Genomic DNA, 13,240 nt, shown 5'->3' with positions numbered 1-13,240 from the left:
AGAACGAAATTGAGACAGGAGAGGAAGTCCTAAATAGAATAAGAACAGCGGTAAATGCTAAAGACGGAGGAATATGTGTGGAAAAAATAAGGAAGGCAAAGGATAGAAAGGTGATTGTCGGGTGCGAGACAGAAGAAGAAAGGAATATTTTAAAGAAAAGGTTAAAGAAGGCAGAGGAACATCTTGGAGTGAAAGACATTAAAAACAAGAATCCTCTAGTTATACTTAAAGAAATCTTTAATTATAACACGGACGAAGAAATATTAGCGGCATTAAAGAATCAGAACAAAGACATGATGAAAGATGTAGACGGGGTAGAGGAGACTGTAATAGCCTATAAAAAACGAGCCAGAAATCCCCACACAAGACACATAGTTCTGCGGGTATCCCCGCAACTAAGGAGAAAAATGACGGAAACGGGCAAAGTGCAGATCGACCTGCAGAGAGTGCGCGTTGAGGACCAATCGCCTCTCGTGCAGTGCTCGATCTGCCTTGAATATGGGCACCCGAAACGATTATGCAGAACAAAAACAGAAATATGCAGTCATTGTGGGGACATTGACCATAAGAAGACAGAATGCAAAGAATGGCTAGCTGGAGTAGAACCGGTCTGTTTTCACTGTAAAGCGGAAAGATTGGATAAACTAGATCATAACATATTTGATCAAGAGTGCCCGGTAAGAAGACGCAAAGAATAGCACGCTCCGCTATTGCGTATTGCTGAAGTTGTCCCGGGCACTCAATGCCCCTAGAGAAGAAGCGGTGAGAAAACTCAATGTCCCGAAAGCGGTGTGAAGGAAAATGAGGCACACAAAAATGTACCAAATCATTGGTGGCATATTATTCCATGCCACCAAGCATTTATGGAGAGCGGTCTTTTAAGGTCAGCGTCATTCGCACCGTTTTCGGTTCCGGAAGAAAAAACCGAAACGAGAAATCGACGGCCTGAGGGCGATGTAGAGGATAAAGAGGCAAACAAAAACGTAATAAATGGGGGGTGGCATGCTGATCCATGCCACCAAGCACTTATGGAGGGCGGCCTTGTAGGGTCCGCGCTGTCTACAACGTCTTCGGTTCCTGAGAGAAATATTGAAAATAGATATACCAGGGGCACCACAAACAGCACAAACTTGAGATGCCAACGGCCCGAGAGAGGTGTGGAGGAAAACGAGGCACACAAAAACGTACCAAATGAGGGGTGGCATGCTATTCCATGCCACCAAGCACTTGTGGAGGGCGACCTCGTATGGTCCGCGACGTTCACACTTATCCCGGATCCGCAAAAGATTACTGGAATAAAACAAGTTAGGGGAAAAGACAGTAGCATACATAAAATAAAAAGAAAAAATGTAATTACCTTCTTCTTATCCGAGACAGTGAAAAGAGATATAGTAGTCATCCAGCAGAGGTCCAAAAAATGTAAAAATATATATCCAAAGCCGATATTGTCAAGTACACCTGGAAATTGTAAAATAATGATGCAAATATTGTGGCAGAAACGGCTAAGTACCAGTGCGGCTTCCTTGAGGGTATGTTTCCATACCCAGAGTGAATGCCGCACATTATAAAATAGAAAATTAAAACACTTTTAAAAATGTAGTATAAATGGTAAGAAAATGAAAATGTAAAAAAGTCTCCGACCCAAAATTATGTCGGGGGATTAAGGAAAAAAAAATCCTCAAACGCCTCAACACTTTTATTAATTGTCAATACAAAACCATTTATTTATAACAACCAAAACAGAGAAAGAAAAAAAATTGTGTTTATTTTATTTTATACATTACTACTACATAGGTATTTATTTAATCAAATAGGTACATTTTCTCTTATTCATTTGATTCGTAATATCTTATTTCCAATCTACTTATCGTAAGCAATCTTCAACATTCGATTAGGCTTTATTCGTGACAATGATAAGCCAATCCTAACTGATCCATGACACTGATCAGTGGCCTAACTGATCCTTGACGTTGATCAATACCCTAAGCTGATCCATGACGTTGACCAGCGACCTAAACTGATCCTTGACGTTGGTCAGTACCCTAAGCTGATCCATGACGTTGACCAGCGACCTAAACTGATCCTTGACGTTGATCAGTACCCTAAGCTGATCCATGACGTTGACCAGCGACCTAAACTGATCCTTGACGTGGATCAGTACCCTAAGCTGATCCATGACGTTGATCAGCGACCTAAACTGATCCTTGACGTTGACCAGTGACTGACATTAAACTAATAATTACATTCCGGCCGACGCCATGACGTATTATCAAGCCGGCGTATCAACAACACTCAAGCTTAATGTCAAAATAAAATGTTGAATTTACCCTACAAATTCTCCTATACCTTACATAATAAACTTTTTTCTACTACACTACAATTACATAGTAAAATTTTTTCTACTACCCTACAATTACATAATAAACTTTTTTCTACTACCCTACAAATTCTCCTATACCTTACATAATAAACAACAACAATGTTGGTTCGATCTTATTTCAAACAATTAACAAAATGATGACTTTGGTTGAATATTATCATTCAGTAAGCTTAATAAAATAAGTGAAATTGGATGATAGTAGTTTGGGTTCAAGTCATTAGACCTTACTGCTACCACGATCAGAACAATCAAATGATAAGTCTAATCAGATATAAGGAATTTACTAACTTAATAACATATTAGAAAATAAGGGTACTTACATTGTTTGAAGTGAGGTGTTCCTTTCCAAGTTGTGACTCTCCTCAGGAAAAAAGCGTAATGTGGATCTGTCTCCCAATGCACGAGTTAAATAGTATGATCACACATTGAATCTCCTTTTAAAGTGTGTGTAAAGGTTTCTATTCATGTAGATTCTTTTCTAAATATGTTCAAAAAGCTAAGCTTGCATATTGTATTACTCACACGTTGAATCCTTATTTGTGTGTAAACAATAATCTTTATCTAAGAAGACATAACGTAGATAAAGGTCTAGAGTACACGTGCCCATGTGTTAGATAATTGTTTAATTTAGATACATACAGTGCATGAGTTATGAATGTCAACATAGACAGATCATCTAAAAACAGGCGCCACATCCATTTTTGGTTAAGAAGCAGTGTCGGAATATATATTTAAATTAAGATATATTTTGAACCTTATTGTTTATAATCAAATTATTATAAAAGACGGTTGGATGTAAATCGTTGTCTTAGTCTTCTTCAAAGCAGTCACCATGGCGGTAAGTTTTTGAAAAAATAAAATTTGTAACTCTAATAATATTTTATATTTATAATAATAACATCTGAGAAAATTATTCTTAGTCTACTTACACTTGCTTGCTTGATTAATGAAAAACCACTAGGCTAGAGTCGTCGTAATCGAGGCTAAAAATCGCGTAGCACCGATCAAGCCTACAACTATTCCACGGTTAGAGCTTTGTGGGGCATTACTAGGAACTAGACTATACGTAAAGGTCATAAATGCTCTCCATTTACCAATTACAAGGTGTTATTTTTGGTGCGATTCAACTATTGTTTTACGCTGGTTATCTATGCCATCGCATTCATTAGATCATGAAATACAAGAGAGTACTGCTGACCATTCGTGGAGATTCGTATCGTCTGGAGACAATCCTGCCGATTTAGTATCACGAGGCGTGAAGATGATTATATATACTTAGGACAACTTATTTCAATAAAAGACCAGTTTTCTAAAGAAATAGATAGAAGAATATGTAACACTTGGATAAGGTACTGGTCTCTAAAAGAAATAGTCAAAAATGAAACAATTCCTATGGCAATAAAAAGCAAATTATATAACACATGTATCTTACCATGTCTCACTTATGGATGTCAAACTTGGCCTGAGACGAGAAAAAACAACCAGAAACTCGTAGTTTGTCAACGTAACATGGAAAGAAGTATGCTCAACATAAGAATACGAGATCGATGGCCAACTTCAAAAATAAGGAAAAGAACAAAGGTCAGAGACGTGTTACTAACAGTAAGAAAACTTAAATGGAACTGGACTGGACATATAATGAGGACTAACAAGGAAAAATGGACTAAAGATGTAATAGAGTGGTATCCGAGGAACGGGAAAAGAAAACGAGGAGGTCAAATAAAAAGATGGGAGGACGACTTGCCAAAAGGATGGAGACGGTATGCCAAGGATAGAGAGACGTGGAAAAAATGGGGGAGGCCTATGTCGACAGACAACCTGACCAAAGCGGTTGCCAAGAAATTTAGTATTAGTTGCTATGTTAATTAGATTTAAGAATACTACTGTTTTATAAGAATAGCATGTAAGTTAAAAAGGTCAGTGAATAAAGGCTTTTATTATTATTATTGTAATAATATACGATTTATCATCATTTGGTTCATTTTTTTAAGCGACATATAGACTATAGAGTTCCCCATCATTAATTTATTATTTTCACTACGTATTCCAAACGGCACGTTTATATCACCATAGATATCCATAATGTCTTCTTTTTTGAGGGAAATGTTTGTATTATCGTTTTCCTCCGACTCAGTGTTTTCATCATTTTGTGAATCAGAACATTCTAATGCATCATTGGAGCTCGCTGTAACCAAATCCTTAAAATCTTCATATTCTATGGAAGAATCTTTTTAATTTAAGATTTTGTTATAATTTTCAAGTTTAGTCTCTATGATAGTATCATTCAAGTCATTGTTTTCAAGGTTAGAATTATTATTATCATGATAATTTTGTTTTTTTATACGAATAAGTGTCTCCAAAGGCTGTATTATAGGTTTATATACTTTTTTAAACTTTAAGTTAGCTTCATCTTCCTCGTTGTTGAGCTTTTTTATTTTATTTTTTATATTATTTACTGATTTTATAAGTTCTTTCTTTATTTGCATATCCATCATAAATTGGAATGTACAAACGACTGATATGTGCAAAGTCTTGAACTTTAATGAATTGTTTTTATGAAATAATGGTATCATAACTAAGGTTTAAAAATATATGAATGTGTCAAAACCTTGTCTATATCTTCCATTATTTAATTCACAATCTTTATTAATACTAATAAAGCTAAAATGACTTTTCCATATATACGAACAAAGTTTAGTCTTGAATTTTAACCAACTCATATCTGTATTCACATGCTCATTGTAAATATGCTTTAAATTAGTATCATCTTGTTTAAAAATAACAAGTAAATTAACATTATCTCGTAGTAGTTGCTTAGGTATTTTTGAATAAGTTTGGGATAGATAAAAACAATCTATTTGTCTATGTCTTCCCATTGTAAAGTAATTTCTAATATTCGTCTGCTTTTCAGATGCAATGTCATCAAAAATAATAATAGAGTTTGGTAATGCATCATTTGGATGAAGAACCTCTTTATCATCATTAAAAATGAATAGGTCCGCTCCTGAGATTTTCTTCATAACTTCACTCAAAAAGCGGTATTTTGGTTGGAAAGTAGTTTTTGAATATAAATAAATATGTCTAAATGTAAGTCCATTTTCATGTAATAACAAACTTAGCATAACGTTCGTTTTACCACAATTAGAAGGGCCACACATTATACATCGAATCGTATTAGGCAGTAAAGGACTATGTTTTACGATTCCTCGATTATTACTGACTTTTAAGCTATTTACTTCTAAGCACAATGCTTGCTTTACGAATTTCATTTTTAAATGCAATGATATTTGAACTGTTTGTCCTTATATAGCAGCCAGATTACTAACCACAATTTATATTGCATAAAAACATAAATAAAATACATATAAAATATATAAAATTTATTATTTACATAAAATTTCACATATTATAATACTTATGCATTAATTATTACATTGGTTTAATGAATAAACATATCAAATAAACAATGTCAACTACATTACTTTTAATGATTATAAATGATAAATAATTCCCAGCTATTTTTACACATCGCTGGAATAATCCATGAATACTGAATCACAATGACCCCATGGTAATGTATGTATCTGATCAGGTAAAACTTGCATTTTATCATCGTTTCTATCTAACACTTTTTTATCGATTTGTTGAGAATATAACATATGTTTAATGTCTAAAAAATAAATTTTATGTCTAAGAGTATCATTTGTTGACAGTACATTCTTGTAATCTCTCAATTTTAATTTTTTTGACACTGACTTCGAAATACCCTTAGCCTTTTTTATTTCAGATGTTAAACTGTTAATAAAATATAACTTGGCACGTAAACCTATAAAATCTGTTATCAGATCATCACCCTTCTCATGTTTCCATAATCCAGGAATTTTCGAATTTATTTGCGGAATATTATAAGGATTATTCTCATTGAAATTACTTGTATCAAACAAGGAAAGATTATCATGCATATCTTGATAAAAATCATCACAATAAATTAAATAAAGTAGGCAAAGGTGGGCATTAACTCGTTAATCCGTTAATCGTTAATTAACGAAGTTAACATTTTCCTTAACGGATTAACTTTTAAGTTAAATTCAAAAAGTGTTAACGCTCTTGTTAACTTCCGTTAAATTCTACTTCCGTTAATTTAGTCCGTTAATTGTTACATTAGACACTTATTGACGTGTTGTCATTTTATTTAAATTATGCATCAGGCTACATTCGTAAGTTCGGCTATGTTCGGCGACCGTCGGCGAGTCGAATGGTGAACGAGAACGAGAGAGAACGAGAACGAGCGAGTGTGATGCATGTTATACAATACACCGAGCGGCCGGGATAGACGTGATCAAAAGAGTACCACAGAATCCTTGTTAGACAATAGTGACGATTTAAACAAACTTACCTATATCAAATATTGCGAAGTTTAGGCGCTAGACACCTTCAAAGTTTATTAATTATTTCACATTTACACAAATATCTCGAAAAGTCTTTGTTACATTTTATTCACATTAAAACTGGTTTTCATTTATTTAACATCACTTTTTTTAGAACAAGACTTTGTTATAAAATCAACATAAGGTTCGAAAACACTTTACTCTTAATACAATAATTGTTATACGTGAGACGCAAAATCTATTAAAAAAGATAAACTCTGCGTTGAATAGCAATCAAAATAATCGAGAGTGCATTACTCTTCAACGTAGTACCTAAAATACAACTAAACTTTGTTGCAGACAAAATGTTTATTTTAATTTTGGAGTTTAAAGACAACAAAAAATATTAAAAAAAAATAGTTTATGGTTCATTTGAAAAAGCGTACAAATAGGATTTTTTTGTCATTGCGTAGATAAGAAACCAACAATGAAAAATAAATTTAAAAATTCGAAAGACGAAATGTGCACGCAATAAACGTTCCGCAAAAACAAAAGGGATTTAAGTGTTTATTACCGTCGTTTGTTTTTTTGGGGCTTCTTCATAGTCAACGAAAAATAATTTTACATTTTAAAAATATGAACAAAGGATCAAATGGACAGCCGCACAGAGAATACGATAACGAACTCGATGGATTTATGGCCCCAACCCTTCTAATTGTCGGGGATGCACGTGCGCTGCGCAAAGACAATAGCGAAGATAAATTTGTTTGTTTACAAAAAAAGTATACGACAAAACGAGAAAGAATGAGGAAAAAGATAAAATAATTATGTTAGTGAAATAATGTTAAACTGTGTTATACTTAATTTAATATATGAAATGTCGCCACAAGTGACCTTTACAAAAAGACATCGATTTTTTTACGTATATCGAAAGTTTATTTTAAAATTAATCGAATGTCGTTGAAAATAATTCAAAACATATTCTTACTAATTAACTATAACGATTTTATAGGTGATAAGAAAGAGAGAAGACATCACCCGCGATCGGTTGTTTTCGTTATGTCGTGTAACTTATGCTCTATACACTGAGAGTAATTTAACTTGATTTAACATATAACAATAGATCGGACGATAGATCATTAGATGATAGAAGTTATAGAAGGCATCTCAGTTGTATAGTTTGATGCGTTGAGATGTATCACTGGATTGGTTATATAGTTTATTTATCAATGTTATAATAAGTTTCCTCTGATGTTATAAGTTTTATTAATAAATCTATATTATAAATAAAAAGTACGTAAAAAATGATAAGTCTGTTCGTGGGTCCTTAGCTAAAATAAAAAAAAAAATATTACCAAATTATACATAAAATTAAATGTTCAGTTGTTGGAGTATGCGCAAATGAATATCCGGGAGCAAATAGTAACAGATAAATGTAAATACTGCACAAAAGTTTTGATTGTTTTTTTTTATATTATCTCATGTCTTAACTGTTTAATAGAAAATTTGTAGTGTTGTCTAAATTTAGTTAGCTCTCTAATTCCGTGACGTCGGATTGTCGATAAAAAAATTGACTGAAAAAGTCAGTGTAGTATATAAGTGTGTGTAACTAGTGCATGCTATGTCATTATTATGGTACAGGCATTAGTACATCGCTCCTATTGTCTAAATTATATTTTAGTATATTATATAAGTAAACTATAGATAGGATTAGCGATCGCCCGAGATTTCGTAAGCGCAGTAAAAAAATAGCCTAAGTTCTATTGAAAGTCTCGACAAAATCGGTCCATACGATTTGGAGATTATTCGTAGGGCCATTTCCCGCTTGCGCCTTATACTTCTAATATAAACAAAAATTAACTTTAACTGTTAACTTTAACTTGCGTTAAATTTTCGTAAATTAAACGCTTTAACGATTAACGAAGTTAAATTTTTATTTAACGAATTAACGATTAACGAAGTTAACTTTTTGATTAACTGTGCCCACCTATGAAAGTAGGCTATCAGTATCAGTATAGCATAGTTCAGATTTATTTCCATATTTTTTTTTATAAAGTTCCATATTTTTTATAGTGAAATTCATATAAATGTAACTTCGAGTATTCTAAAACAGTAAATCCAATGTAGATTGGGCTATCTAGAATAACTTTCTCCCTATTCAACTCTATTGCTACAAAATTTTCTGAAAATATTGTTATGCTTTTTAAATTTGGTTTTGTTACCAATCTTTCAGCATCTAAATATTTATTTGTACGATTATCATATTCTTTCCATTTTGACACTAATCTGACATCTGCTTGCTTACGTTTGTTTTCTATCGTTTTTCCGAATATTGAATTATTTAATAACTTGAAGAAATCTTTTTCAAATACTGTTTTGGAATTTTGACGTAGACTAGTATTAAGCTCTATGTATTTTTTGAGAAAATTGTCTTGTCTAAAACTTATTACACGGTGTATATTTTTTAAAATCAAACCATTGTTAAGACATTCTTTTAAATGAGTATAATGGATCACATAATTATGTTTGTCATAAAGATTTGCTGTCAATTTTTCAGCTGTCCCATAAGGGGGTACTATCTTTTCGATAGCAAATGGTAAGTCTTTATGCTGGTGATGTAAATAATCTGGGTAATCTAAGTCTACTTCCAAGATATAACCAATATCACTATCATCTGAAATACTAAGTAAATCAAAGTCAATAACTTCTTTCTGAGTTAAAAATTTAAATTCTGATATCGGAAGCTTTTTCATCATTGCATAGCCATATTGTTCAAGATGCAACTCTTATATTGTAATCACTTAGGTCGTTAGATGGCGTAGTGTTCTTATTAGATCGCACTATGGTTTGGTTAGCGTGGTATTGTATACGGACCGCGAGTTTAAAATAAAGACACGCTCAGATCAGAATACAGTTGTGGTTTTATTTAATTATTGACCCTTCTAGTAGTTCACAAATTTCGAGGAGCTGTCAAGAAAACACGCGAAGTGTTAAACATTTGGTCCTGACCGAGCCGAATTGTTCCCGGTATTGTTTGGATTCGTGGCTCATTTGGCCACACCAGCGTGTACTCGCAGTGGATCGCTGCAAAGGAGTACGCGTCATCGCCAGGAGGTAGCAGTTCACAAGCGCCTACCGGTGGAGTTCAAGACAAGGTCAACGGGCGTCACGGAGGGCGCCACCCGTCACTTGGACGTGACGCATATCAATCACAGAGTGAGTGAGTCAGTGAAGTGCAACTGTAAGTACAATGGGGTTGGCAACTGTCAAAGTGGCGCTGTTATAGCTAGTACCCATAACATCGCATTTCTCTTCGTTAAAAATCAAAAACATATTTCTTATATTAAAATGACTCGTTGTATCGTATTGAAATGCTCAGAAATTGGAGTACATCATATGCCAAAAGATAAGAAAATTTGTCGGCTTTGGTTAAAAGCCATTCGCCGCGAAAATGTAGTTCCCACAAAAAGTTCCAGGTTATGTCGGAAAGGTTCGGTTCAAGTGCATATGCTGGTTCTGTGAGTGACCGTCAGATGGTTGAGCGATCCACATTGTTGCAGATGTGTGAACCTGGGAATAGTATTATGGCAGACAGAGGTTTTAATGTTCAGGACCTGTTTGCTTGTAAAGGAATAGGTATCAACATACCTCACTTTCTAAAAGGAAAATCACAAATTTCAGGTTTTCATCTAAACTTAGACCAAAAATTGGCTAGCAAGAGGGTCCACATTGAAAGGCTTATAGGTTTAACCAAAACATATTTAATATTAAGGACTGAACTGAACCATTTTTATGTTCCATTAGCATCAAAAATTTTCTTTATATGTTTAATGCTTTGTAATTTTCGGGAAGGAATTGTAAATAAAAATAACTGATATAAATAAAAGTGTTTTATTTTATGAAGCTCTTACAATAATTAAAATATACATGATTTTCGAGCAAGGCGCATTTGAAGTAGTTGTTATATAAAAACAATCTAATTTTGCCAGCATACTACTAATAAAGTAGTTGTCTTTTTCTACATATACTACTTTTAAATCTTTGTAAGTATATATAACCACATTGCAGTATGATCTACCTGAGCAATACAATTGTCCTTGGACTTGATAATAGTAAGGACTTGTTTTTTTTAATGTTAATATCCCATTGATAAGTTCTAAATAAGGGGTTGAAGTAGGATCTATTGTCTGATACCTGCTAGCATAGGGACATTTGATTTCTATAATTGTTTCTGTGCTCAGTAACCCATCAGGAGATGCAGCAAGATATGGCCTCTCCAAACTTATAAAAATACCACAAGGCTTTATTAAAAGATCATATTCAACAGCATACTTTCTTAAAGCAATCTTTTCATTTAATAATCCATGACTGGTAGCTCTTGATTTAAATTCCTTTTTATTTATTACTTTTCTGGCATATTTTGCCATAGTTTTTGGCTTTAAATTGCAAATTGTGTGGAAATTACTGGCTGTTAGTCGCACTTGTCTATATTTATGCCAATCAGGACATTCACTTTGGCCAATTGTATTATTTTGAATGAGGTCTGCCTCTTCATTTGTAATTTTATTCAATTTCATTTCTTTTAAAAATTGCTCCTCGGGATTCATATTTGTATATGTGTGATCATTTATTAGAGCATATGGGTTAGCTGGCTCATATAATTGTTTCAAAGGCATCCGGGAATTCCAAAAACCAAGAATCAAATTAGAGAATCTTGTATTATAATTTACTCTATCTATATTTTTGAGAGAGTATGGTTCAAAAATTATATTTCTTTTTCTCCTGTAAAATTTCTCGGCTTTAACAGGACTACCAGTGTAGGGCTTGCTAGGTACATGAAACTGTTGCAGTTTTTGAGTGCATACTTCTTGCAGAAGCAGAAGCTTTTCTCGTACCATGTTCTCAATGCCAAATAAAAGGACTGCAACATGTTTGCACAATGCATTTGTTCCACTTCCAGCAGGGCATTCACATTGTGATGCTTCAGGGTTACCATTCTTATTTATTAATATATCTACTTCATACTGTAGACTCTTCATAGTCTTCCTACAGTAGCCTTTTATGAAGGTATTGTCACCAACCACAGAAGCTCGTGCCATCAGCAAGTGACGTGTCTCATATAACTGCATTGCTGTATCTATTTTTTTCTGTGTGCTAAAAAATATAAGAATAGTTATAACTATCTATGTATCTAATTTAATTTAATTTTAGTCAGATTACTTACTAGCATAAATAATGTCTTATCATGGTCTTATCTAGGGGTGGCAATATTGTGTTACTGTTAATATCCCGATAGGTTTCTCCTAACGGCAACTGCATCTTTGGATCATCTTTATCAGTATTTTCAGAACGGCCAAAATTAAAGTTTTGGTCATAAAACTCCAACCTGAAACATGAATTCGATCGACTACAAGATCTTTATATTTTCACTATAACTAATAATAAATTATGACTTTAAGTGCACTATATTTAGGAACAGTTAATCTCTCATGAATGTAGAATAGAAGATAAGTAAAATAAGTTAAAAAATAAGGAAAAAAAAATACCTTTCAACAAGATCTGCTTTCTTTCCGCGTAAGGAAGCACCACGTTTTCGGAGCTCATCTTTTAGTTCCTTGATCCGATACTTTGAATACATAACGATTCGATAATAATCTAAAAGTTATCACAATTGCAGGGCGTCTTCAAGTCAGTATAGAGCGAATAAACAGTTCTTAAATTTGTAAACAATACATGACAGAGCAATGGCCGCCAAACACAAAAGAACTAGCTACGCTGGCGCCATCTACGCTAAGCTTTGACCAACGGCCAACCCCATTTAATACATACAATAAATAGTGCAAGTGAATTAGATCAAGAGATTTTGAACCTTATATACGTGAAGATTTTAACTTAGAAAATTGTTGAAGAAATAGAATTTAGAAATTCGTTTGAACTTTAAATTAGTAGATTTTAGTTGTTAATTGTTTTAGTTATAATACTGTGTGCATGTTAGACTTAGTGTAATTTTATACAAAAACGGAGGAACGGGGAATCTATGCCGATTTCTGCGGGTAGTAAACTTACCTTTTAAACACTTGTAAACGTTTTTGCATTATTTTAAATTTATGTTGCTTATAATCATTTTCATATTTTACATGTGTATAATATAAAGTATTCTATTTATTTGCTTTAGAAACTTAGTTGTAGTTTGCTGTATTTAATATTTATTGCTTATTAGATCAATCTCGACTGTTCAAATAATTTTAGTGTAAAGGTTTTTGTATACAAAATATTATAATGGAGGGTTTAGTTAATGTTTTAAAGGACATTCAGAATGTCATACAAAGAGGTTTCACTAATTTTAAAAAGAGTCCCAAGGATAGGTTAACCGTAGAATATATGGAAACAAGACTTGAATTATTAGAAAACGATTGGGCACGGTTTAAAGAAAACAATACTAAATTACATGAAAAGTTCAAAGCTGAAGAATGTAAAACATTGGTAGACATGT

The 13,240-nt window shown here is 33.2% G+C and overlaps 1 protein-coding gene across 1 annotated transcript; it reads right to left on the bottom strand.

Annotated features, from left to right (window-relative positions):
- Positions 1-10,244: 10,244 nt before the first annotated feature.
- Positions 10,245-12,540, bottom strand: LOC123722891. The gene is made up of 4 exons (XM_045685455.1): positions 12,294-12,540; positions 11,972-12,133; positions 10,675-11,901; positions 10,245-10,317 (listed from the first exon to the last, which is right to left on the bottom strand). Exons 1-4 carry the CDS (start codon positions 12,383-12,385, stop codon positions 10,245-10,247), a joined length of 1,554 nt encoding a protein of 517 aa, XP_045541411.1. The 5' UTR covers positions 12,386-12,540.
- Between the last annotated feature and the right edge of the window lie 700 nt (positions 12,541-13,240).

This window comes from Papilio machaon, chromosome W (genome assembly GCF_912999745.1).
Source record: "Papilio machaon chromosome W, ilPapMach1.1, whole genome shotgun sequence".
In the NCBI taxonomy this organism is placed as follows: domain Eukaryota; kingdom Metazoa; phylum Arthropoda; class Insecta; order Lepidoptera; family Papilionidae; genus Papilio; species Papilio machaon.
Note: the sequence above shows the minus strand (reverse complement) of the source record. Positions and strands in the feature narration are given on the sequence as shown.